The sequence below is a fragment of the Coptis chinensis genome, chromosome 7, assembly GCF_015680905.1.
Source record: "Coptis chinensis isolate HL-2020 chromosome 7, ASM1568090v1, whole genome shotgun sequence".
In the NCBI taxonomy this organism is placed as follows: domain Eukaryota; kingdom Viridiplantae; phylum Streptophyta; class Magnoliopsida; order Ranunculales; family Ranunculaceae; genus Coptis; species Coptis chinensis.
In genome coordinates, this window is record NC_141462.1 from 3753670 (window position 1) to 3779743 (window position 26074).

A 26074-nucleotide genomic window follows, 5' to 3' on the forward strand; every position below is an offset into this window, starting at 1 on the left:
TCCACTTTTTTCGTAATCCCCATATGACGTGGATAGCCTCAGAATGCTGGAAAAGGGACTGCTGCAGCCTCCATAACCTTGCAGGACAGTTCTTTATGCTTTCAGAACGATCGCACTTGTTGAAGAAGAATTTTTATCCGCAGAATCAAGAGGCTGCTCACATAGCCAATCACCTCTTCATACTTCCGTAGAGCTATTAGATACGATAAACAAATATGTCGGTCTTTGCAAACCGATATACTTGTTGTAAAATAGATATGATTAGCGGGCTAATGAATTCCAAGAGTAAATGTATACTAATTTCTCATTTAGAATCTGAGTAGTGAATGAAATATGAACACACCGTCGAAAAAAACGCCTTCATTTCAATCAATCTCTCTGAATAAGGACTTATTAAAAGCCCTTGGCAATTAGTTGCAAAGCACCTTCCGCATCATCCGATGTTCTTACGTGCAAAAAGCTCGGCCTGGCGATTAAGACAACGGCCTACTTGCTACCAGTTAAAAGGAAGAAACCAAAGATGTGTCACTACATTTGTACACAAAAGATATGATCGAGGTAAACTATACTGAAAGCAAAATAAAGTATGAAAAGCCCGATGCGAGCAATTGTGATTCTATATGTTTTGATGTGCAGATAGTAAAATAGGTTCTTAGTCTTCTTCTAGTTTATTGCCTTCAGCTTCTTGCTCAAAGACTAAACCTTCCTTCAGTTTAACTGAGACTCGTCAAGCTTCCGCAATGTGAAAACGGAAAATCAGATAAAAGCTTATCATAGCTGTCAGTATAACAGGGTGAGTTATTACAGAGTGAAAATGCTTGCTAACTTGAATTGTGCAATGTGATCTATGACTTGATCAAGATATTCATTCTTTACAAAAGAAAATATTTCAAAGAAAAATTTATTAAGTGACACTGTTGTATATATATAATACAATATATATAACATGAGAATATATATATATCATGCTTTTTAGGAATCCAGGCTTAATTCATATTTTCAAAGGGTATTGTATAAAACGTTGTATAAAAAAGTGTTGTAAACGGAACCTACCCCTATATATATATATATATATATAACAGGGAATATAGAGGATGAGATCATATACCTGTTTGTGATCATTGGAGATAAAAGCAACAAAGAGGTCAGACCCATCATTTTTTGACACACCAATTTCACTTAGCTTCTTGCAAAGCATGTATACATTCTCCTCACTGTATAACAAACCAAACCCAGCATTCAAAAATACAACAACAACAACGACAACAAACGCACATGCAAAAAGAAAGAAGGCTTACCAGTAAGAAGGGGTGTGATCGAAGTCTGAGATGTTCAACGGAGACGAAGTGGTGGTAGTGGAAACTCAAGCTTTGAAGTAGCCATGTTTAATTCTTGGCATTATGGAGTTATAAATTGTGCTTTTACGTTATATTGGAAGAAAATGGTCAAGGAGCGGTTACATTCTCTGTTTCCTTTTAAAACCTAATCAACCTTGTCATTATGATTTTCAGTTTAGTAATACATCCAAGGCCCGAACCGAATAGTGATGTGACAACAAATAAGTTCCACTTGATCCGGGAGTTCTTTGTTGAATTAAGTTCGTCGATCTTTGAATGATGTCTCGGTCTTCGGTACCAATCATCTCATTTGAAAGTCTTGATTATACCCTCCCTGTCATTTTCCATCCAACTCTCGTAATTTCTTTTGAATTTGTTTCTCTCTTTGTTGAAGACACTTTGCATTCTCCTTATACGCTCCCTACTGAGAAAGTGTAGGCACCAAGCCAACATCCAACAAAAGAAAATAAGAAACAAATCAAGCCAAAGCGGAGATGCGGCTTAATATATGACTACTTGAATGAAAGGGATGGACGCAAATTCTTAAAGATCGATGGATTAGGTACCTAATGGAGCTCATTCTCGACCTTTTCTAACCAATCTTCGACAAGGTAGATTAAGAATTTAGAGAAGGTCTGTGAAATGATAGTCACCGATTAGATGATTAGATGGGAGACTTGAAAAATGGAGTGATCGGCCGCAGAGGGAGGGAGGATAACGTTTTAGGGTTTCTAAAATCCTTCGTGGCTCGAGACGTTTATAGAATGTTATTGGGGATTTGATGTTTGGGTGCGATAAAGAAGGTATGTGAATTACGGTGTTTTAAAAAGGAAACAAAGATTCGTGGGTTTTGGTTCGCCAGTTTTTTCTCCACTTTTTTCTCAATCCATCCCGATTTCGTGAGTAAAAAGGTACTTAAAATTTGCATCGTGGACACCTTCGGGAGATCGGGGAAAAGGACTTATATATATATAAAGATAAAATGGTTCAGTGAACAGTGGAGTTTTCCAATTATACCCTTATATGGTTTTAATTATTACGATCACAATTAAAAAAGTATTATGTAATAACATAATTTATAGAGGGGTAAAATTGTCTATTTGTATAATAAAATTCATAGGTTTCTCTCCTGATTTATCACCATGCCCTCTATTTTACAAACAAGGATTAACGAATATTACCCCCCACTAGATGAGCCAAATAGAATTTCTCCCCACTAGATAAAAATGCACATAACATGTACTGATACCTTACAGACTTACAATATTGAGAATAGTTGAAGAAAAAGATGTTTACGGAAGGGAGGTGGCAAATTTCTTTTGGAGGATTATTAAATAAAATTGCTCATGAAAATTCACTTAAGAAAATGCATTTTCCTTCTTGGAGTTTGACACCAACAAGATGTGTTATAGAAAAATATTTGATCAATTCCATTGTGTAGTTTAGAATTATTTTTTAGGTGAGGTGTAGGAAAATATTTTATAAAAAAAATTGAATATCTATAATATAAAACAGGTCAGTTTTTAAGCAAGTTATAAAGGCTTAAGTGGTGGTCCTGATTTTCTCATGATTTGTATAATACAAAACAGTTCAGTTTTTATGCAAATTATAAGGGTTTAAAAGTATTACTTAATGAACTAAATATTTTGTAAATAAATTAAATGGTTTGTAAATGAATTAAAGATCATTTAATTATCTATTATAATAAAACAAAATGGATAGACAAAAATTCAATTTTGTGGGGATTTGCATTAGAAGAGGGACACGTGTGAGGTTGGAATCGCTTCTATTCCATTAGTTACTCCATCAATTAATTTGTATTATTAATCCTCTATTAAATATCATTTATAGTTTTAAATATCATCCATTAAGTGGAGATTGTTTTGAAACACTCTTGACATCCTATAAAAAAAAACAAAGAAACACCTTTGACATGAAATTTAAGGAAGAGTCCGGTTTCAAATCCATTACGTTATATTAACTTTCAAAATTCCCTATAAAGCTCAATTAAGGTTCATTTCTTTTTGGGTATATAATTAAGATTATATTCAAAGTTGATCTAATGACAACTCAACTAATAAGTTGGGCTCCAGACGTGGGCAACAGTTTTAGATGAACAAAAGAATTTCCAAACGTTAATTCCCTTTTTGGGCAAAAAGAAAGCCACGCAACTCTCTAGGGACCAGCGAAATGATTTCATATTCAATAAATATATCCATCTAAAAAACGCATACTAAATTACTAATACAGTAATACCGCATTATTCAAAGGTTGCAATAAATATCCCATTAATCTGTGTAGTGATTGTATATGGGAAACAACGTCTACTATCAACGTATATACCAGAACTCCTCTCTCCGATCCTCACATCGCTACTTCTCTATCAGGTAATCTCCATCTCTCTTTGCTCTTTCAATTATATTATCATGGCATCATTTTTTTTAACCATAATCTGAAAAATTGAGATGTTGAGATGTTTTTAATTGTTTAAATTAATATATTTTCATTCAACATTTCAGTGCAAATGATGTTTTTCAATAGGAATTTTTTAAGGAGTTTGTATAGTTTCTATTGTTTTCTATAAGTTTTATTGCATATTGTTATTAAACAAGTAATTGGGGGCTTGGGGCACTCTTTCGCAGGCTTTCTCACATACTATCAATGAATACATTGCACTCAACTACTCTCTCTTTCTCTATTTCATCCTACTTTTTGGTTTTTTATATGCTATCTTTAGTGTGACTTTGTTCTTCTGCTCTCTTATTTCCTCTATTTTTAGTAACACTCATTTTTATATTGACGGAGGTTAACTCTTGGTTTTTGTGAAGTTAACTTTGATTTTTCAAAGATTGTCTTTTTCTACCACGGAATTTGTTTGAATTGGAGGCCTTCAACATTATTCTCGAGGCTTCAATTAATCTAAAAAATTGTTCTTCCAACGTCTAAGAATTAAGGTGAGCAATTATCACCCCAACCTTCTTAGATGTGTGTCCTCTGTTTTGCTCTCCTTTCGATATTCCCTGACTATATCATTTTGAATACCAAAATTAGATTAATGTGTCACACATATATACTCTTGAATATTGACTATGTTACCCATTTCTGGTTACTCCATGATAGAAATATTAGAAGGAGAGTAAACGACTCAAATCTGTTAATGGAGTCATTTCAGTTATTGTCTTTTTATTCTTTGTTTTTTTGTGAAAACATATGGTACTTAACCTAGGTGCTATACTGCTACTATATATTTTTTCCTTTGCTATAAAATTTGTATGCGGCCAATCTGCTATGTACCGTGTGGATTGAACAGTTGGGAATTGGAACGTTCTTGACGACAATTCTTATTAATCTTTATATTGCTGCCATTGGGTGGTTGGCAATCATGGACCTCATACTACAGCTTGCTAAAAATGTCTGAAAGTGTTCGCCTTCATTAGGTTCTGATCTGATTTTTCAAAATTCAGCTCCATTGAAAATGTTGAGCGTGAACAATTTTAAATTTGTGGAATCAAGGGTTTAGTGCAAATGTAATTTTGTCGATTAGGTATGTCCCATTGAAATCTGTAATTGACTAAATTTATTAGCCAAACAACTCCATCTAAGCTATTTCATTATCTTTCTTTATTTTCCAATCTTTGAAGTGTATATAGGCTATTAGTGCATACATACATACATAGTTTCGGAATTAGAAATTAGAAGTCAGAAAAGTTTGATGCCCCCGAATGCATAGGGATTCCTTTAACTGTTTCATCTATGTTGTAATATTGTATCGAACGCACTGATCCTGTCAATGGTTGCAAAACATGATCACTTATTGCCGTAATGAAATGCATAACAACATCACTGTCCCCGATCTTCCCTATTGCTTTCGTTTGAGATGAGCTTCTGGCTTTGAGAGAAAGACCTCCTTGCTTTCTGAATTCCATTCTGAGGGGATTTTACTGGAATTGGTACGAACTCTATTATATATAATTTTCTGTTCAACTCGGTTCCTTAACTTAAAATTAGAGTTCCCTGTATAACCTATTAACCTCCATAACTGAGAGAGACGGGCAGCTGGTGCACTAGGCTCCCTAATTTACTTTTTTTTCCCCAATTCATTTGTGTACTTCCTCCCTGATTTTCATTATATTTTAGTTTTTCCGATTCAATCTATTTCAATTCCTATTACTCCTTTAATAATATCATCGAATGTGTTCACAAAAACAAAAAACCAACAGTTAGGGTATCATTTTGTCTAATTTTCAGGTTGCTTTTGCCCACAGTGCAACAACTCAGTAAGAATCAGAATCGAGTGACATAGACACGCACAAACACTTTGTGTTACGATTCCAATTGGTATGTTATCTGGTTTTGGTTTAGTTTGTTGTTGAAGTTTGTTGCTTTGCAATATCTGACTTGGTTTAATTTGTTACCCAGGTAAGTTTTGGGACAAGAAGTCCTCCATTTGGCAAGGTGCGTCATTGGCTTTCAATGGATAATTGCAGATGGTTCTCATATAGACATTTGGAAGGATTATAGGGGAGTTCAAGTCTTTTCACAAAAGGATGCATGCAAATCAAAATTAAGTAAGATTTTATTTAGTTGAGAATGGAGCCTTCCAGTAGAAATATTTCACTTACTACAAGGTCATGCCATGAACATCAACAACCTACGTAAATGGAATTAAGGTGTAACAGATTACAGAGTTTGCACTCCAGATATGAAGGGACAATTTATAATGACTTCCAGACAGGGACAATTTATAATGACTTCCAGACATAATGGGAAATGATATATTAAGCCAAAGGTCTGCTAGAGCAAGCTTTTATGGAATTCACATTTAAAGTAATTACTACCTGCTTGGATTGGGATGGCGGAAAGAAGAATCTCTTGATCATTTGTTTTGGGAATGTGACACTGCAAAGGAACATGGGCATGGATTTCAGAAAAGTTTAAGGTCAGCTCTGTCTTTCACAATTTAAAAGACGCTATAAATAATTGAAAACGAACAATTACATCGATTAAACACCTAAGGAACACTCAATGGTGTCTGGAATGGTAGCTATATGAAAGAACCAACACAAAGTGGTGCAAAAAGACGAGAATAATAACTTGGACAACTACAAGAGGGAAGTGATCAGGCAAATTCAGAACACACTGGCTCTCTGAAAGCAGCTATGTACACCACAACCACTGAAGTGGAAATAATGCAGTAGAGACCATCGTCCCATCGAATAGGCTCTAAAGGTCGCCAATAGAGAATGACTGCAAATGGGACCTGCTCGATCAAAATAACATGCAGGAATATTGGAGTTGGTACCAAGTGTCTTGCAGAAGTTTTAGCAATCCTAAATAGTGTAAAGGAAGCTCTACGCAAATGTCGAGAAAAGAATCTAGGTGAAGCGGACTCGGTGGATGCGTTTACTGCACTTGGTGCGTAGCACCCAGCTGCCTCAGAAGTCAAAACATCAAGCACAGGTGAGAAAATTGGTTGAACGAGTTTCACTATTGAGCAATAACAAATACATTGGGAGAAACAAATTTTGTCGTCACAACAAGCTACAACTTTACTACACCAGAAGTCCTTAGATGTTTGTAAGAAGTTATCCAAATGTGGAGTCCCAATAGCAACCTATCTTAGATTTGAATAAGTGCATGTACTTCATCATCATCATCATATAATTTTTAGTACTTATACTCTTTTACTAAGGGCATCTTCAATAGAGAGTGTATATATATACCTCCACATAAGTGTCACATAGGTGCCACTAGGATTTTATAATCCCTTTTACACACTAATAGTTTCCATTCCCAAAATGGTATCCAATGCAACAAAGTTTAAGAGTTTGTAAAATTAAAAAACTGGGAAAACATGACAGTCAAAGTCTGTCGCAAATGGTTTAACTAAAAAAGAAATAAAACGCACACCACTTGGAGTAACGTCCATGGTTAACTAAAACTGACCCAACCAATAAATGACGGTCTTTGCCCGTCGCAAACGTTACAATTCTTAAAAAAAATAAAAAATAGACGTGAGTTTATGTGACGTCTAATTTTTTTTTTTTTAGTTGGGACGTTACTTCAAGTGACGCCCGAGATGTTTATTAACTAATAACCAGATGGGGAATTCCCCACCCTCTGTATTAACTATTAGTTTATCACCTGAGATTTACACCTCCCATTGGAAACATGTTTTTGACATTTAGAATGTAAATTTTACACTTTAAACAATTTATACTCCCCATTGGAGATGCCCTAATTTACTTTTTCTAATTCAGAAAAAAAAAAAAAAAAAAGGTAGAACAATTGAATTTCGTAGAATTAATTTTACTACTATATTTGTTTTTTTAACCGTTAATGTAAATCAAGAAATAAGAGTTCCCATGAATAAAATGGTTTGTAAAATAAATGAATTCTTACATTTGGAATCTCAATAGTTATCTTTAAAATACTACCATTTTAAATACACTTCCATCTATATATGTGTTTTAAATGCATTTATGTTTGATTAACTTTCTCCATGAACCACTACGTACTTCAAATAGCCTTTTGAAACATTTGCCAATGAAATGCCACACACTCACACACAAATAGAAGCTCCACCACCATTTATGTTGAGAGACCTTCCATTTAGCACAACCAAAATTTAGAAGAGCCTGTAATTTTAAGAGCATGAGCGAATCATTCTTCTCTATCAGTTCCAAGGTAAAATTTTTGTTAGCCTTTACTTTTTTAAAATTTGATCCAATTTGGATATTAGAATTGATTTGGTTTGTTTTGATATATATGATATAATTAGATCAGCTGGTTTTAGTGGATCAAATTGCATTTTATATTGTAAATTGGTTTTATTTTTGGCCTTCATTTCAATCTCCTTACTCTCTAATTACCCCATTTTCCCCCTTAGTCTGCAACCTCAAATTCTTAATGGAAATATAAGTGGGAATATAAGTGTAAATTGCTTCAGTTTTATTATTTCTGACATTGAGCTCTCTTTGATTGTTTTTTGGAGTTGAATTCTTGGCACCCGACTTTCATCTATTCAATATAATTATGATTAATGTCATATGGTTAACGGTTTGTATCCTCATTTTAACGCATTTGATTGCAGAACTTTAAATTCACATCTCTTTGGGTTGGAGATTGTAATGACGATGAAGTAATCACTTTTAGTCTTCACATGGTAAATAGTCTTTTAATTTCACACTATTATATTTTTTATCCATGCCATGAATGTTGCCATTTTTTTTTCTTGCACTTTATTTATTCATTTCTATTTTCACTTATGTTTGTCTTTTGGAAACTGAAATTTTAGACTATAAAGTTTGTGTGTAGTTATTTCATTTTTGTTTCTCTCACTCATTGACCCTCAACGTCACTTGTGATGTAAGTTGGGATCAAATGGTTTGCTCATGATTGTATTTGTTAAGTTGTTTGTTTCTTAATTCCACATAACATACATATAATGATATGCATACCCCAGCAATTCATATTGTACGTCAACAATCCACGTCGTGTTGCTCAAAGTTTTCTATAGTTTGGCCAACTTTGTACAATATTGCATTTGATTAGTAGGCCCTTCTCATTTATCACTCTCACCATACTACATGCTTCCTTTTCCTATCGCTCAATTATCCTTTTCGTACTGATTTAATGGTGTTAATGTTTGAATTGAGTTCCAAGTGCTTGGTAGCCTAACTTTTAAACGAGACTGTAAACACAAATTTGTCACAACGCTTATGTATCATTATCACCGTAAACACTATGTGTAAGTTTCATCATATTAACTTCCAGGCTTATATGCAGACCCCCCAAACCACTAATTTACAAGGAAAACCTAATAAATGAGAATGGGGTATGTAGCAAGGACATTATTAAAGCTTGAATGTTCTTGGAAAATTTAAATCTATTAGTAAGCAAGGGAAGTAAGTGTAAAAGTCAAGAAAATTTGCACCAGCTTTCGCATCCTTCTCATATTACTCAACCCAACACTATGGTGTCTTAGTACACTATTTAGAAATTTGAAGGCTTCTCTTTGGATGTGTAGGAATTTTATCAAGGAGTTATACAGCCTCAGACTTAAAATGTCGGATGTAATGTTTTTTCCATGGGGTGCTGGCCTTAGAGAAAGAGAAGTTCATTTTATGGAAATTATTGTATTAAGGAGTTCATTAAAGTCAGTGTCTAGAAATTTCAATGGAAGATTTAGTGATAATCTGAAATGGTATTCTCAAATGGATGTTGGCGTCCTACTTGATTTTATTCAGAGTAAATGTTGTATTTACATAATATTTTATTTGTCTTAATGCTATCTATATCATCATTCATTACTTCACTTGATGAGTTGATGTTTTGGTAAGCAAGTAGCATACCAACACAACCAGAATTTGTCTAATACTTTCTTCTCATTGGGCTTTGGGGTATGTCCTCATTAATTTGCTTGGAAACTAGATTTTGTTGTAACAACTTTATTGTGAATGTTGTAGGGTGGTGGTAACAGGATAAGGGACTCAAGGATATATTTGATTTGATCAATTTGCACTTCACAACCACTGAGTAATGGTGTAATAGAATCTACTATACGACAATGGATTTGCTTGGGTGAAAGTGGGTGAAAGTGGCATGGGGCAAAAGCTTAGGCATACACATTTCCTCTCAACTCTTAATCGACAATTTTTCTTTGTCTCTCAATTTCGTGGGAGTTCAACTCATAAAAAGAGAACTTTAAACTTTAAACTGCACTTATGACTCTTTGAGGAAGCGCTACGTGATAAGTGTACTTCAAAACCAGTTCTCGAGAATGCATAAAAACAAGTTTTGGACTAAGTTCCTGCAAAATCATAAATTTTTCTTTTCCTTTTCTATTCACGAATTTATGAAGACTGGATTGGGTTGTAACATATGCATCTCTGTACATGGTACTATAGAAAGATTCACATGTCAGTTGCCAGTTCTTCTTAAAGCTGCATATAAACTATTCATTGTAGTAATTGATTTATGATTAGTACTCATTGTAATTGCCAAGTAGAATGTCCCATTCAGCTTGAAGAAGATAGACGAACAAAGTGGACTGGTGAGTTGAGGCAAGAGAGTACGACTTAATAGAAGAGAAAAACAAGAAATATTTAGTTAAAAAGAAATATGGGTTCTATTATTATTACCAGACTAGAAGATTAGATTCATTTCAATCCATTTTCTTATCTAATGCAGTTTTGCTATTAATAGGTGGCTTAGGTTTTTCTCATTGGGAGCCTTCATTAAGGGCATCTCCAATGGGGGGTGTAAAATTACACCTCCACCTGACTTAGGTGCCATTAGGATTTTACACCTCTAATTGTATAGTATTGTATAAATTATAAATATCCACACTCTATACTTTCCAATGGAAGAGTGTAAAAAAAATATATTTTAAACTCGGACGTCACTTGGAGTGACGTCCCTCTTTAATTTAAAAAATAAAGCTTCAAACGTGTGTTGAAGTGGCGTCCGAAGTTTTAAGTTAAACAGACGTTATTTTAAGGGCGTCCCAAATTTTTATTAACTAATAGTGGAGGGGAATTTTCTCACTAATTATTACCTAAAGCATCCCCATTGGAAAGAGTTTTTAATATTTGGGGTGTAAAATTTCCATTATACGGTTTACACCCCCATTGAGATGCCCTAAGGATGTCCTATTTGTCACTTTTTATTCGAGTCTTAACTACTTAAGTATGGAAAACATGAAATTTGAATTTTTGGATATATGTTCTCACTAATTATACTAAACTCATTTCCTTAAATACATTGAGAAACATATATGCTACCTCATATATGGCACTGGTTATACCTAATATTATATATATATGAATAAAATCAAACACAAAAAATTGCTTCATCATTTTCACTTGGATGTTTGGCATCAAATTCTATATAGCTCCTCCAAAGATTGCAGAAAGTGATAAAATGTGATATCTGTGGTTGCAATGTATATGTATTTAGAAGGATTGGGCTTGCTATTCAGATACGTCTTGGGGCAGTCGTTGTTGTGTTTGACCTCCAAATATTTTGTATGATTTATTTTGGAAATTTAATAAAATATATTATTTTGATTAAAAACAAATAAATAAATCAATCAATTTCCTTGTTGTAATGACAGTTATAACGGTTAACAATCAGTGAAGTGACGACCAAGTAGTAGCAGCAAACTAGCAACAGAGCAACACTGGCCTCAAAAAAAGTTTCTATATTTCTTTGTGATAAAGCACCCGTTCCCACTAAGTATCTGATCAAACTTCTCTCTTTAAAACAATCAAAATTATCCATATCCTTGAAACTTTACCTCTTCTTCATTTCCTCTGTTTCCCCTGTATATACTCTGTCCTGTTTTTCATGGCCTCAAAACTGTCACTGACCTCAATCAGTGATTTTTATTTCTCACTACAAAAAACTCCAACAACCCATCAAAGAGCTTCTCATCTTCCTCTCATCACTCCTTTGAATCCTACCTCTTTCCATCATTCCAAAAGCATTTCATGTTCCAGACTGAAATCTTCTGTTATTAGGAATGTAGTCAAGGAAGGACAAGTTCAAACTTCAGTTTCCAAGGAAACTCAGAGTTCTGATACTGCCCTTTCGTCTTCTAAGCGTGTACTTGTTGTTGGGGGTTCTGGTGGTGTTGGTAAGCACTCTACTTCTAAGCTCTTACTGTTATGCTCATGTACAGTCTCATGCTTATTTGATGAATTTAAAAACATATAAATGCAATGTAAAATAAGTGTTGTTGTTGTATTATTATTGCTATGTTATTGAATATCTGTGATTGTTTTGGAATACTAGTTTTTTCACTGGTCTGTGGACTATGAATATAATTTGTTACTTCCCCTTCCAGGGCAATTGGTTGTAGCGTCGTTGCTTACCCGAAACATCAAGTCCCGCATATTACTAAGAGATCCTCCAAAAGCACAAAATTTGTTTGGTGAGCAAGATGAGGACATTTTACAGGTATAGATTTAATGGTGATACATCATTCTGTTCTGCACAAGTTTAACATACAATGGGAAGGGATTGGTTCTGGGGGAATATGTAAATTTAACATATAAACACAGTCATGATTGTTGACGCACTTAGAGATTTTGCTAATCTTATTTTGGATAGGATCTCCATATCCTCAGAATATAAATCATCTCCAAAAAAAATTGGATCATTTCAAAAAAATTGACCATGCCAAATGCAGTCTATAATTATTGGTGGAGCTGAAGTATCTACAAGTCTTCAATTTCTTAATTACATTTGATGGGGGTAGAAGTTTTGGATTCGACTTATTTTTTGTGGGCATGTTTAAAATAGTTAGGAGATCATCGTCACAATAAATTATATTAATCTAAAATATCTATATGCACTAACAATCATGAACTTGTTCATATATTCATGTATCGAATTTATATGTCCTCAGGGACCCGTTCATTGTTTTGAAGTAATTACGAAACTTTGATCTTGTAAGCCTTATAAAGTGAAGTATCTTTCTTTCATACTTGATCTTGAAGGTATACAGTACTTTTCTAAGTAGTCTTGGTGGTTTTCTAGGTACGGAAAGTGGACACAAGGAATCCAGATGATCTCGATCCATCAATTTTCGAGGTTTCTCCTTTTAGATCTTCTTAGCTAATTTTAAACTGTTTTAGTCGACGTATGGAATGTCTAGTTGTGTATGATTGCTTAAGAAAGCCTCTATTGTAGGGAGTCACACATGTGATTTGCTGCACCGGTACAACTGCTTTTCCTTCTAGGCGATGGGATGGAGATAATACACCTGAAAGAGTAGGTCTGGATATTTCTTTGTAGGGCTAGACTTCCTTCACCCTTTGCAGTTATTTCTCCATAATTTCATTTGTTTCTTGATAGCATATGAGTTTCGTTTGCGTATTTACATTATCTTTTTTTCTATATTTTTTCCTCAAACTAAATCAAATGGTGACGAATTGTGCTTTCCTGTTTGAAGATTGGGAGGGAGTCCGGAACCTTGTATCTGCACTGCCCTCAACAATAAAGAGATTTGTTCTTGTTTCATCAGTGGGGGTTACTAAATGCAATGAACTACCATGGAGGTACTTAAGTAAACCACTTTGTTTACAGTGCAGGAATTTAACGATGTTTGGCCATTTGCTTTAAAGGATACAGTAGTCTCTATGAGAAACAACAAAGAACCATAATTTGGTCTTGATGGAGGATTGCAGTATCACCATGTTTTGACTTTAGTGATGTAAATGACTGGTCAATGTCTACCAACATTTTTAGCCTGTAGCAGAAGGTGGATCATTTTCTTTCCCACAAGTGGGCTATTTTTGTTTGTTGAGTGGGGCAAAACCATGTGTAATTGAGCCATCCGGTGATACTAGCCAAAATTTGATTGTAGTATTATGGAAAGTTTGCACATGCTAGTAACTGGTAGAATTTCTTAATTTAATGTAGAAGTATGAACCACTGCTCTGTTAGGTTTATGATCTTGTAATATTTGTCCCAACAGCATTATGAATCTCTTTGGTGTGCTGAAGTATAAGAAGATGGGGGAGGATTTTGTTCGCAATTCTGGTCTTCCCTTCACCATAATCAGGTTTCTACTTGCATTCTTGCATCTGGATATGGCGACATCGTCATATTATAAAGAAGTTGTCTCGTTCAGATTTTACCTTTTTTTTTCTTCTTATTTTTTAATTATACTTTCTGACAATTGGTTTCTAATGCTCATTAGACCTGGGAGATTGACTGATGGGCCATACACTTCATATGACCTGAACACTTTACTTAAAGCAACTGCTGGAAAACGTCGGGCAGTTCTTATAGGCCAAGGTATGTTAACCTCATCGAAGTTTTCTGATTAAACCAATATAGTTTAGACTTTAGATAACATTTCTTCAAGTTAGATAATGTTGTAAATATTTTCCTGGGTACGATGTGAAGGCTATAATTTGAATATGAACTTAGAGAGAGCAACAGCGGTGTCTTCCATAGTCAAGATCAACTTAGAAATTTGGGTAAAAGTGCAAGATGTGTTATCTTCTCAAACTTTAAATGTTGGCACAGGCTTTCCTGTTACATCAAGTAATAAGGTATAATGAAATGGTAATAAGTTGCTCACATAAGGCGTCATCCTCTACTTGGGAGTTGAAAGCGGTGACTGCCTAGCACCTTTTCCGCTGTTGAGAAAAATATTTCTAATACCTATTGAGTCGATCCTGTACTCTCTGCGTAATGGAGTAAGATGGGAGTTGGGGAGAGTTTTATTTAGTGATTCAGGTGCACTGTCCTAGAAACCCTCCGCGGTGGTGATATAAGCAACAGTGTTTTCATACCAAATCCCTTTGCAGTCATCATTTGACTTTCAAAGTTTGGAAGCCATTTCACATGAAACACAAACAAGGGCATTCCAAGTTCCCAACCATGGCGATAGATATTCATTTAATTGCTTTGGAAGTTCTCAGCGTATATTGAAGGCACTGTAGTACAGTCTGGAAGTTCTCAGCATGTATTGAAGGCACTGTAGTAGCACAGAGTTGTCTGTGCAGGTGCAAGTGATGATCTCCTAAAAGACGGTTGGTTAGCTACTTAGTTGTAACAATTTTATACTTGGTATTCTTTAGCAGGCCATGCTGCTTTTCCATTTCTCTTTGTTGTAGTACAAATTTTAATATTGGTTGTTTTCCAGGAGATAAACTTGTGGGTGAGGTTAGCAGACTTGTGGTTGCTGAAGCTTGCATACAGGCATTGGACATTGACTTCACAGAAGGCCAAATATATGAAATCAACTCAGTTGAGGTAGTTATTGTTATTAAATCTAATCTATAAGAGTTTCGCCAAATCACGCAATGTTGTTTCATCTGTATAATTCTAAACATATGATGAAATTAGCTATTGGCCATATAAAATTTCTCCACTAGGTCACTGTAACTGGGCTTTAGGGCATATGTTCTCTGCTAAATTAAGAGGATTCTATTAGTACTGTTTTTTTCTATATATATATAAATCATCTAACCAGTGAACTGTTTGGAGTTTTTCAGGGGGAAGGACCTGGAAGTAACACAAAAGAGTGGAGAGAGCTTTTCAGAACTTCCCAGATTCAATAACCACAAGACTCCTTTCAGTCTTCCTCAAAACCAGGAAACCTAATTATACATAAAGTTCATCCTAAACGGTTTGTTGCGAATCCCATGCACATATCAGTACACTAAAATTATTTCTCAAGTTCTGCTACTTGTAATATTTTCTTCAGCTATCAAGCCATACTTCTGTGAAGTTACTACAGGAACTTTTTTGTAAGAACCACACCGATGTACATCATCCATTAAATAGTATCACAATTATTTTTGGCCAGAAAAACTGTGCCAAGTTTGTTAGTTGCGCTTCATAGCTTGTTGCCCACACTCTCAAGTCTCGACTGATACTTTGCCAATGAACATGAACCTACACTATGAAATGATGTCTTGCCAGAAATCTTAATGCAAAAATCAGGTCATAAAGTGGAAAATCAGTCAAGATGTTGTGGTTAGTTGTAAAATTCTTATGGTTGAATGTTTTTATACTGAGAAATCCCGTAATTTAGCTTCTGAGAGTTCACACATGCAAAGATACCGAAAGCAATGTTTTCAACACAAGTCAGCCCATTTGCTCTGTTTTATTTGGTAACGAAGTTGCTCATTTTAAACATATTTTCAAGTTTCAACATACCCAAGCAACACTTGCGCTGAGATAGAAGTTGCTGAATGTGGTAATGATAGAAAATTGTGATCTTTTGATAAGTTTCTAGCATTTTTGGAGTATAAAATTGGGATCAACGAGCAAAGACAGAATAAACCTTTATGCAATGCCCAGGACGAACTTGAAACAGTACGACGCAATTGAAGTGAAAAAGCAGACAAAATGTGGTTTAACTTCAGGTACAATATGTCGTGCCAAATGGCTCAACACTGGGAGATAAAAATTTATACTGAAGAGAATAAATCCATTCAAGAACCAGATGAAAGAGCTGAAAGTTATTTACAGAATACTTGCAGTATATAACAACAATTAAGTGGTGCATTTGAGATGCTACATATTACTAAATAATTATGGTAGGCTGAATGGCTGCCGCTGCAAGCCTCTCTTAGACAACTCAGTGCTATATCAGCAGTTTGCCATGATTCAATCAGGAGATCTACCATTTCAAAGTTGCTAAAACTTAGAGAAAATGTAATTTTTGTTGCAAGTATGAAACCATGATACCACGACTTTATATCTGAGTATGAAACTCAGTAGTAGCTCCTATGTATTAAATTAGGCTCATGAGTAATGACTTCATGAGTAGGTTTTTAGGTGCTGCAGTTCTTTGCCGAGAGTAATAGCATGATCTTTACCTGTCACGAGAAATTTGAGATCAATTAGTCTGCCAAACATGGATATCAAGGCATGATAAATTTTTTTTTTTTTTTTTTTTGAAAAAGTACGCTATTCTTTTGTAAGTTTAAAGTACCTGTACTTTTCTGTTAGGACAAGATTCATGCCTGCTATAGAGCATAGACCACAACTACCATAACTGTTTTCTTTCCGAGTTGCGTTGTGTTCTATTCTCGGATCTTCTGGATTCCAGTCCAACGAGCATAGTCCACCCACCTGTTCAAACCAATGCACTTTGAGAATCATAAAGGAAAAAGGAAATTAGACCAGAATGTTTAGTAAGTTTCCAGGAATCTCACATCAATGATCCCAAGAATGTGTTGCCTGTACGAACAGCGAAGCACATCACACTCAGTATAACTTTGTGTTGATGTAGCAGGGGCTCCAGCAAACGTTGTTCAATTACACCGGCCAATACTTGGTACCTTAAAAAAATCATTTCTTAGGCTTCCATGTATCAGGCAATTAATCTAGAAAATGAGTCTATTTTCTTAGAGTCTCTCAAAGCTCAAAGGAAATTAGAGGCGGACAGTGTCCATAAAGACAGGAGGACCAAGCCTCGGTCTAGTATATATAGATGTTGATCAGATTTCTTGGCCTCAAATCATCTCCTACTTTGCGTTTATAGTTGACTTGCACTAGACTCAACCTAATTTAAAATTATGTAGGAGTTGTGTGTCGCACAAAATAATGTTGGATAAAAGTAGGATTATATGTCAGCTATTAAAAGGAAATGAAAAACAACAGGGACCAAATACGAAATACCTAAGATTGCTAGAAACTGCCATGTAAACGCCATATGCGACACTTGTTGATAGTATAGGGACATCCTCTGCTTCACCAGCAAAGGACTTATCTAAAGCCTTTCTTGTACTAATCAAGACATTCGTTATACCTGTACCAACCTGGAATACAGTTGATTCTTATCATGAACTAATCGTCCAACATTACTAGTGTAAATTCTACAAATAATAATAACGAAAAATGTTCTGGAAGAATTTTTTTTGATGAAATCACACTACACAATATTGCTATTATTCACCAGACATCCTTCTTAAACAAGAAGAAGCTTGTCTTACCAAAGATGCGCCGGTCCCAACTGCAAAAAGTTTAGTCCCGTTACGCTGCAGAAATGATACGGGTCATAATAGAGTCATGGAATAAGGAAATCACGGGAGATCTCATTTAATTTTGAGACTAAATGAAAAGATCTGTTTCTTTACCAGTATTGCACCTATTCTTTGTAAAAATGAGTATGATGTTCCAGCCAAAGCAACCTGCAAATTTTGACCAGATAAACATACATTTGATCAATAAAATGCGGCCCTTAAGTTCAAATCTTTATCTGATTAATCACAATTTCAGAAAAAAAGAGCAACCTGAAAGGCATTATCTGGGCATCCATAGAAAAACTTGGCAATTCTCCCCGCACTAACAGCAATGGGGGCCCGAAGAGAAATCGTTGGAGCAGGAAGCCACACAAGCATAAAATCTGCAATTATGGCCATCACCTAGAAGAAAATGAACTCAGATGTAACCTTTGTTGCAATTTGTAGTTCTTTAGCAACAAGTTTCAATTGAACTGGTAAGATATCAAACTATTGTTACAATCAGACAACAACACACTACAACAGAAAAGTTTAACATGACTATTGTACACTTCTTCTCATTGGTGAAGTGCTATTCAATTAAATGAATAGAAATCTAGCAGAAGAAACCTGTAAAATGGTACTGGTTACTGTTTTCCTAAAGATTTTTGCTTCAGAGCAGCTACAAAGAAGTATCTCAATGATTTAGGATCAGTTGAGGAAGTTGCAATTTGTACTAGTATACTTGAATACTGAGAAAATGTTACTGCGTGCTGCAAAAATCTTAATATAAAGTCTCAATACCAAAAGAACATAGGAATAGATAGGAACAAATAACTCTTGCACTATTTTTACGAAAGAAAATAGACATACCACATCTGCAAAAACAAAATCCAGCTCTTTAGTAAAGTTTTCTCTACGGCGCTCCAACTCTGCTGCGGTCTAGCAATATTAAAAAAAATGATCAGCTTGCGGCACAAGCAACATTTACTCCAAGAAAAATAGTTACAAACCTGCAGAACTTCAACTTTGGATAACTATAGAAATGCGAAAAAACTTTAAGAACAAATTAAGCCACAATTCCTAGACAGGTTCATTATTCTCTAGATCACCCGGCATCACTAAAGACGTTACTTCTGACTGCAAAAAAACAAAATTCAACGATCCCCACGTTCTCCATAAATGAATTGTTATGGCGGGGAGCATTGAATTGTTAGTGCAATCCATTACATGCTGACACTTAGGTGAATGTTAAGATCCCAATCCCTACACAACAACCAAAACATGAAATCATATACGGTTTCTTGTGGGATAGATAGACTTTTTTAAAACCTAATCTCACGCTATAGGACTAGATGACCTGCATCAAGTCAGTTAACAAAGTCATAACAGCCATCTAGAAAACCTTGATTAACTCATATGTGCAAAACTAGCATAACAGAACTATGATCAGATACATTGAGAACATTAATAGAAGTATAGAACTAACCTTGGTAAAGATGCCAACGCCACACTCGATTGCAACCTTAGTCAAAAACAGATCATCAGCCAACAACCGTTCCTTAAATCCACCAAACTGAAGCAACCATCTAAAAACTCTAGACTTCTCCAACTCAAAATACCGTTTAACAATCGACCCAGGTATTCTACCACCTTCAATCGCCTTAGCCAAATCCAATGGTATACTATCTAACGATCTTCCAATTTCCGCCAAGGCTAGAATTGCCTCTGCTTTATTCTTATCACTCGCATCTTCCCCTTCGTCATCTCCTCCACCCCCATCACTACTACCACTTCCACCTCCACCTCCACCCCCTCCACCAATATCACTGTTGGAAAGAAGTGCAACTAGACGCTTTGATCGTCGATGAAACGTCGACTTGGAGTGGTGGATGATGCTGTAAGGAAAAGGGGACAAAGCTGAACGATGAGGGTTGAGTTTGGGGAGTGGAAAAGAGGGTGAAAATGGAATGAGAGTGGTAGTTAACGCCATTGATGTTGTTTGTTTAAGGTTTTTACCAAGAGATTCAGTTAGTTATTATGGTTGGTTGGAGAATGGAGGGAAGAGTATCGACTATCGAGTGAGTGAGTGAAGTGCATGTGCATGTGCAACGCATGTGCCTATGGGCGACAAGCAAGTGACTGAAAAAAAATTGTTATCAACAATGACTTTGTTTGTGGACTACAATTTGATCGTTTGGAGTGCTCTCTTTGTCCAATAATTAAACTAAGAGTTGGGACCATCTCTTCTGATGGTAGAGATTTCAGTTTAGGTAATGGGTTAGGTTCTTCCAAATGCAGCACACCGTGTCCCTTGAGAAAGTAGGAACGGGGTGTTGATGAGAGTGAAAATTTTAGGAAAATGTTGGTCTAATTCAGACTCTTTAGATATATGAAGCTAACACGAAAGCTACTACCTTATTGTCACACAAAATAAAGAATAACTATATACAAAAGGGTGTCAATGGGTACTAGGGTGGGAATTTGGCCCTATTTAACCGACCTCGAGATAAAGCCCTTTTAAAAGGGTAATCATTCTGGGTTTCTAAAACATATTTAAAAAACCTAGATACTAAAAACATACCATAATCGAACTATAAATATTTTCAATTAAAATAACATGTCGCTTCAATTTATCGAATGGTTTTATAAACAAAAACTTGTCAAGAATTGGACCATAATTAAACTTTATTCCTTTGATCAAAAGTCGATAACTTATTATTTTCAAATTATATTTTTATTCACATCCGCCAAGTCTAAAACTAAAGGTTTCCTTCCACACCATTAAAGAAAAATCTAAAAAGAATATAAAACCAAAACACCCTATTTAAAAATGACATTTGTAATCTCAAACCTTTCTCCATCACTGATTTTCATTTCCATATACAAAGCTAATCACTTTTAAATTAGAAGAAAGGTAAATATTTGTTTGAATCTAATGAAATAATTTATATATTAAAATAGTTTAACTCAAAACCAAAACTATTATGTTTATTTTATATCTATTAAAATGATAATATAATTATTTGTCTATTTATAAATGTAATTTTATGTTTGAGTTTTAAATTCAACTATATTAATGTTATAAATTTTGGACTTATATATTATTACTAGATTGGTTGGACTTTGATTTGTAGATTATCAACATTTTGTAATATAAATGATTTTAAAACCGATGTAGTAAAAAAAAAAAAATATATAGGCTCCAACCTAAAGTTCTCGACCCTAAAGCCCTTAAAGAGGCTGGGTCGGGTCGAGCGAGATTTAGACTTGTGACCCGCCCTATATTTTTGTATTTATTTAATATCAAGGGCTTTAAATTTTAAAATAGCCCGGCCCGCCCATTGCCCACCCCTAATGGGTACCCATTTAACTAGAACAGTAGAAAAAATCATGGTTACGGTTCCTAAATTATTTTAAAATGGATACTAAAAAAATCGGACTATATAGAATCGGAATCGAATGGTTTTTTAAACAAAAGAACTGGACTATAATTGAAATCAAACCGGAACCGAATATTATCGTACTTTTAATATAAAAATATCTAAAAAAAATATATAAAAACTCAAAACGTTTATTTATATATTACTAAATTATATTTATAAGTGTAATATGTAGTTTTAATGGTATTTAATGTTATAAATAATATAACAACATAGCTTACAACATTAAATATATGATTTTACTTGACTTTATTTATTATTGAATGATGTAATTACTTATATCAATATTTAAAAACTGACTCGTTTGTGTGGTATTTTTGTGTTTTTGGTACACATTTTTTAATATGACCAATAAAAAATGTGTGTAAATAGTGAATTTCTTAAAAATCGTAAAAAACCGAAACTAAAACCGGAACTACAAAATTAAATAGTTTTTAGTTCTTACAATACTAAAAACCGGACCATTTACACCCCTATTATAGAGGTAATACAATGGAGAAGAAATGTTTTGGAAAATCACTTCTATTATTATTATTGTGAACTTAAATTTTATTAAATGAGCTTGATCATTTAAGTGTAGAAAGAGCGTGCAAGAACAAGACATGCCAAATGCAGCTGATAACTAACTTTGGTTGTACACTTAAATACCATAGGCATGGGCAACCAATACTCCAATAAAGAGTATTAATCAGAGCCAGTATTTACTTCAAACCAAGATTTCTTGTTGTGGGTACAAAATTTGAAACCCAAGGTGAAATTATTTTTTGAATTTTGAGTACTTTATTGTCAAATTTGGAACTAGAGTATTTGAGGGCAGATGAAAGTAGGAACAGGAATAGATATGCACCAACTAATTCGGGTAAATTAGAACCAACCTGTAAACATTTATTCACACTACAATAACTATATGTCAGAGATACGTTGACATTAGTAGTACTTATTCCCGAACAAAAGCGAAAGACACCAGCTTGCACTTACACACAGACATGAACAACAACAAAACTTGCATCTTATCAGCTTTAATAGCTCTTCAAAACAACCCAACTCATCACTACAAATCATCAGCTTCCTTCATATAGAGTTCCAAGTTTCTATCTTTGTTGCGTTTATCATCATCCTTAAATCCTTCAATGGGATATTTATCTTCTTGTAGAGCTGACTCTTCCATTTTAACTTCAAATTCCCACTACCCCAACGCCTCAAAATCTAAGAAAACTAAGTCTAAAGAAGAAAATGGGATACAAGAATTCAACTACAGTGATCTTGTAGTAGCTACAAATGGTTTTTCTGAACAGAAGTTATTGGGAAAAGGTAGTCATGGTTGTGTTTATAAAGGGGTTCTTCAAAGTGGTAAACTTGTTGCTATCAAGAAACCTTCAAGGAGTTCTGCTGTAAGACTTGCTCAAAACTCTTCATCTTCTGGTATTAATACTAGTGAAGTTGATAATGAGATTCATATTCTTTCTAAGATTTCGAGTCCTGGTCTTGTTAATTTGGTAGGATTTAGTAATGATTCTATTGATAGGCTTTTAGTTGTTGAGTTTATGAGTAATGGTACCCTTTATGATGTTATACATTCTTCGTCCTCTCGACCGCCTTCCTGGGGTCGTAGAATTCGACTCTCCCTTCAAACTTCTAAAGCAATTGACACCCTTCATTCATCTAATCCACCTGTCATACATAGAGATATTAAATCTGCTAATGTGTTAATAGATAGGAATTTTAATGCTAGATTGGGGGATTTTGGTTTAGCTCTTAGGTGCCATGTGGATAATTTTCGCCTTCGATCAACTCCACCAGCTGGGACAATTGGGTATCTAGATCCTGGTTATCTTACTCCTGATAATCTTAGCACTAAAACTGATGTATTTAGTTTTGGGATTCTGCTTTTGGAGATTATTAGTGGTAGGAAAGCTATTGATATTGCACATTCCCCTCCTTCCATAGTGGATTGGGCTATTCCGCTTGTACGTAAGAGGATGTATCATTTAATTTTCGATCCGAGAATTCCACTTCCGAAAGACCCATCTGCGATTAAGCATTTAACAGTGCTTGCGGCGAAGTGTGTGAGATCTTGTAGAGAGAGACGACCGTCAATGAAGGATGTTGTCGAGTGCCTTAGTGAGTTGAGTAAGATCATTCCTAGTCACACTTGGAATGGTTTCTCTGCTAATAACCCTTGCATGATGGTAGAGGCCATAGGGCACCCTGTGGAATCAGAAGTAACAGTTTGAATAATCCAAGGCATCGTGATGGAGGGAGTTGGGATTTGGTGGATAGAAGTGTTGGCCAATCAATGCGAAACTCAAAAAGAGTGCACTCTAATTTGGGTTTGGAGGCTAGGAACAATTTGATGGATCTTATGGCAGAGACAGATGGGAAGTCAAAATTCCGTGGAGAGGCTAAAGGGGTTGAACCTGCATCCCCGGCGGGCAGTCGGGCTTCAAGTTTTAGAGGTGGGAGTGGAAGAATCATAAACAGAGATAGAGCTGAGTCTCTATCTCACAGTTACAAAAGAGACGATGTTTTCCAATTAAGGAGAACCCAAACTACTGGAGGAAGGAGTGTGTCATTCTCAAAGTCTGATAGGCTTGGACGTTTTACTGGTGCCTCATATTGTATCCAAGCAGCAGATCCTGTATAGCTCTTCATATTGTGTTCAATGGGGGGTAATGGTTCTCGATCATTGTCACAGTTGGTGATTGTTGAAGCTCAACCTTAAAGTCTTTTTCCATGGATGGAGCATAATGTTGTTGAAAACAGTAAGTAGGTCATTTGTTTATGCATGTAGATTCAAAAAGGCATTCTGTTGATCTTCATGTATATTTAACGTGTTCTTGTTAGATTTTATTTTTATGAAAGGCACGTCTCTTATGTCCCTTCAACAAATTGTGATTCTAATTGTGTAACGCTGATTCATTTCATTTTTTGTGTATTCTTAGAAATACAAATTAACACAACTTTTTCCTTCTCTTGTATTCTTCATTAAGTTTTATTATTACAAATGCTGCTTTCTAGTGACTACTAGCTACAAAGTTTAAGTCCTTTAGATCTTTCAGGTACTAAAACTAAATTGTTCAGTAAGTAAGTATTTCTTTATAATTTCGATTAAAATTAAAATTATAAAAAATAGAGTCGGTGGGGATCGAACCCACGGCGACATGGTCAAAAACCACGCGCTCTAGCTAAGACGGCGTGACTTTTTAATTTATTATTTAATTCATTTAAATTCAGAATATTATTTTAAGTTTTTTACTTAATTCTACTTCTGCCTGGAAAAAAAAATGAAATAAAAATAAAAATAACGAAAAGTGTGAGTGTGAGGGCTGTTGAAATTTACCAAATCCATGTTTGTAACTTTGTATAATGAAGACACATAAATTGCAGTCAAAGATGATGATGACACACAGTATGAGAGATGTCTTTAGCAGGCAGCAACAAGGAAAAAAAAAACTATATTCTTTGCTTCGCTTCAGCCTTCAGGGCATTCAACAGCTCATACATGCAATCTTCGCATGTGCTGCGTTTCTGTTTGCTTTCAAATGAAGAACTGAATATTCAACATTTCATCAACGCTTTGAGAAATTTCCTAGCACCTGATTATCTGAACTAGGGGGTGATTTCGGGTTGGATCAGATAAAGGGTTTTTGAAAAAAAAAAATCAATTTTTTTTAGGGCTGGCAATATCATTTTCAAATCTGATCTAATTATTTTTGAGATGATAATTTTTTTTTTTAAATTCAGAAGATTCAAAAAATTGGAAAATTTTAAAATCCACAAAATAATAAAATTTGAATTATATAATCGGATTCTCTTTTAGGATAATTATTTTTTATCCAATTAATATGTTTATTTAGTATTATTTTAAAATGTATTAATTCAGTAAACAATTTAGATTTTTTTTAACACGCATTTTCAAAAATTTTTTTTTTATGTTAAAACATTTTTCATGAAATAAAGATTTTCTTCTAAAACAAATAAACGACATGTAATAGAATTTTTTATTGATTTTTGAAAACAAATTTCAAGACTTTTGACAATGTTTTATTTTTGGCATATCGTTGTAAATTTTTTTAAAGTTTAAAACTATATACAACTTTAATTTAGTAATTATATGAAATAGACCGCTATATGTTTTTAAATTCAGAAATTAGTTTTACCCGGATTTTGAAAACACACCCAATTCAGATATAATTATTTTTGGAAAAATTTTTTTAAATAACACAAATATCATTTATTTTTGGAAAAATATCATTTCAAAATTAAAAAATTGGGTTTCAGGAAAATAAAAATAAAAATAAATAAATAAATAAAATAGCACCCCTAATTTGAACCATTGGATCGGATGAGATTTTTTGTTGCAAGAAATATTACGTATAAAAAAGTCATGAGTCAAACCATAATTTTTTTAGTTGTAGGGTTTTTGTTTATTCAGGACTTTTTTTTTTTTTTTACTGTATTTTATTTTAAGTAAACTTTAATCGTTTGGAAACTCTTTGTTTGTATTAGTGGACTGAGAAAATGAAACATGGAAAAAGTTAATATAGGGTTGGAATTTTATTGATTTTGAAATTTGATTAGAAACATTTGGAATTTATCGGAAAAATCCCATGTGGAACTTTTGTTTTTGAGCTGTCAAAATTATATCAACAATTCCAAAATCCTAAACTGTAATAAAATTAAAAAAAAAAAATATTTAGAGAATTAAAATAAAATCCCTAAATTGTACCATAGATTTTTTTAAAAATATTTGTTGCAGAGAAATAAAACAGACTCAAAACTGGTTATATCAAAAATACTTTAGCCCCGAAGGGTTTTT

General features: G+C 34.3%; 3 protein-coding genes and 1 long non-coding RNA gene across 6 annotated transcripts; 3 read left to right on the forward strand and 1 right to left on the reverse strand.

Annotated features, from left to right (window-relative positions):
- The first annotated feature begins 3663 nt into the window (after positions 1-3663).
- Positions 3664-10343, forward strand: LOC147485308 (uncharacterized). 3 transcript variants are annotated; one of them, XR_015201086.1, is made up of 5 exons: positions 3664-4291; positions 5586-5675; positions 5757-8024; positions 8431-8502; positions 9806-10343. It is a non-coding gene; the product is annotated as an uncharacterized LOC147485308 (long non-coding RNA). The 3 variants fall into 3 exon arrangements; XR_015201087.1 differs by having other exon boundaries at positions 5757-6797; XR_015201088.1 differs by lacking the exon at positions 9806-10343 and adding an exon at positions 9367-9758 and having other exon boundaries at positions 5757-6797.
- Positions 10344-11463: 1120 nt separating this feature from the next.
- On the forward strand, positions 11464-15671 carry LOC147485309 (NAD(P)-binding Rossmann-fold superfamily protein). The gene is made up of 9 exons (XM_086570802.1): positions 11464-11976; positions 12187-12299; positions 12882-12935; positions 13035-13119; positions 13297-13402; positions 13822-13908; positions 14047-14144; positions 15001-15110; positions 15353-15671. Exons 1-9 carry the CDS (start codon positions 11688-11690, stop codon positions 15416-15418), a joined length of 1008 nt encoding a protein of 335 aa, XP_086426928.1. The 5' UTR covers positions 11464-11687; the 3' UTR covers positions 15419-15671.
- Positions 15672-16272: 601 nt separating this feature from the next.
- On the reverse strand, positions 16273-19985 carry LOC147485310 (UvrABC system C protein, putative (DUF3411)). The gene is made up of 9 exons (XM_086572391.1): positions 19302-19985; positions 18686-18754; positions 18104-18235; positions 17948-18001; positions 17804-17848; positions 17490-17629; positions 17024-17149; positions 16801-16940; positions 16273-16684 (listed from the first exon to the last, which is right to left on the reverse strand). The coding sequence occupies exons 1-8, from the start codon at positions 19803-19805 to the stop codon at positions 16892-16894; spliced, it is 1119 nt and encodes a 372-aa protein (XP_086428517.1). The 5' UTR covers positions 19806-19985; the 3' UTR covers positions 16273-16684; positions 16801-16891.
- Positions 19986-22169: 2184 nt separating this feature from the next.
- On the forward strand, positions 22170-24226 carry LOC147485311 (serine/threonine-protein kinase-like protein At3g51990). Its single transcript, XM_086572597.1, is given in 2 exon segments — positions 22170-23469; positions 23472-24226. Coding segments are annotated over 2 exon segments (1512 nt in total). The 5' UTR covers positions 22170-22385; the 3' UTR covers positions 23900-24226.
- Positions 24227-26074: the final 1848 nt, after the last annotated feature.

What these genes read in the sequence shown, in the direction of transcription:
- LOC147485309 (XM_086570802.1), top strand. Translation starts at nt 11,688, where the DNA reads ATGGCCTCAAAACTGTCACTGACCTCAATCAGTGATTTTTATTTCTCA. An exon ending in TAATACACCTGAAAGAGTAG is followed by an intron (nt 13,120 to 13,296) that starts GTCTGGATATTT and finishes TCCTGTTTGAAG; the next exon opens with ATTGGGAGGGAGTCCGGAAC. An exon ending in CTTCCCTTCACCATAATCAG is followed by an intron (nt 13,909 to 14,046) that starts GTTTCTACTTGC and finishes AATGCTCATTAG; the next exon opens with ACCTGGGAGATTGACTGATG.
- LOC147485310 (XM_086572391.1), bottom strand. Translation starts at nt 19,805, where the DNA reads ATGGCGTTAACTACCACTCTCATTCCATTTTCACCCTCTTTTCCACTC. An exon ending in ATTTTGTTTTTGCAGATGTG is followed by an intron (nt 18,236 to 18,685) that starts GTATGTCTATTT and finishes ATTTTCTTCTAG; the next exon opens with GTGATGGCCATAATTGCAGA. An exon ending in TTGGGACCGGCGCATCTTTG is followed by an intron (nt 17,630 to 17,803) that starts GTAAGACAAGCT and finishes ACTGTATTCCAG; the next exon opens with GTTGGTACAGGTATAACGAA.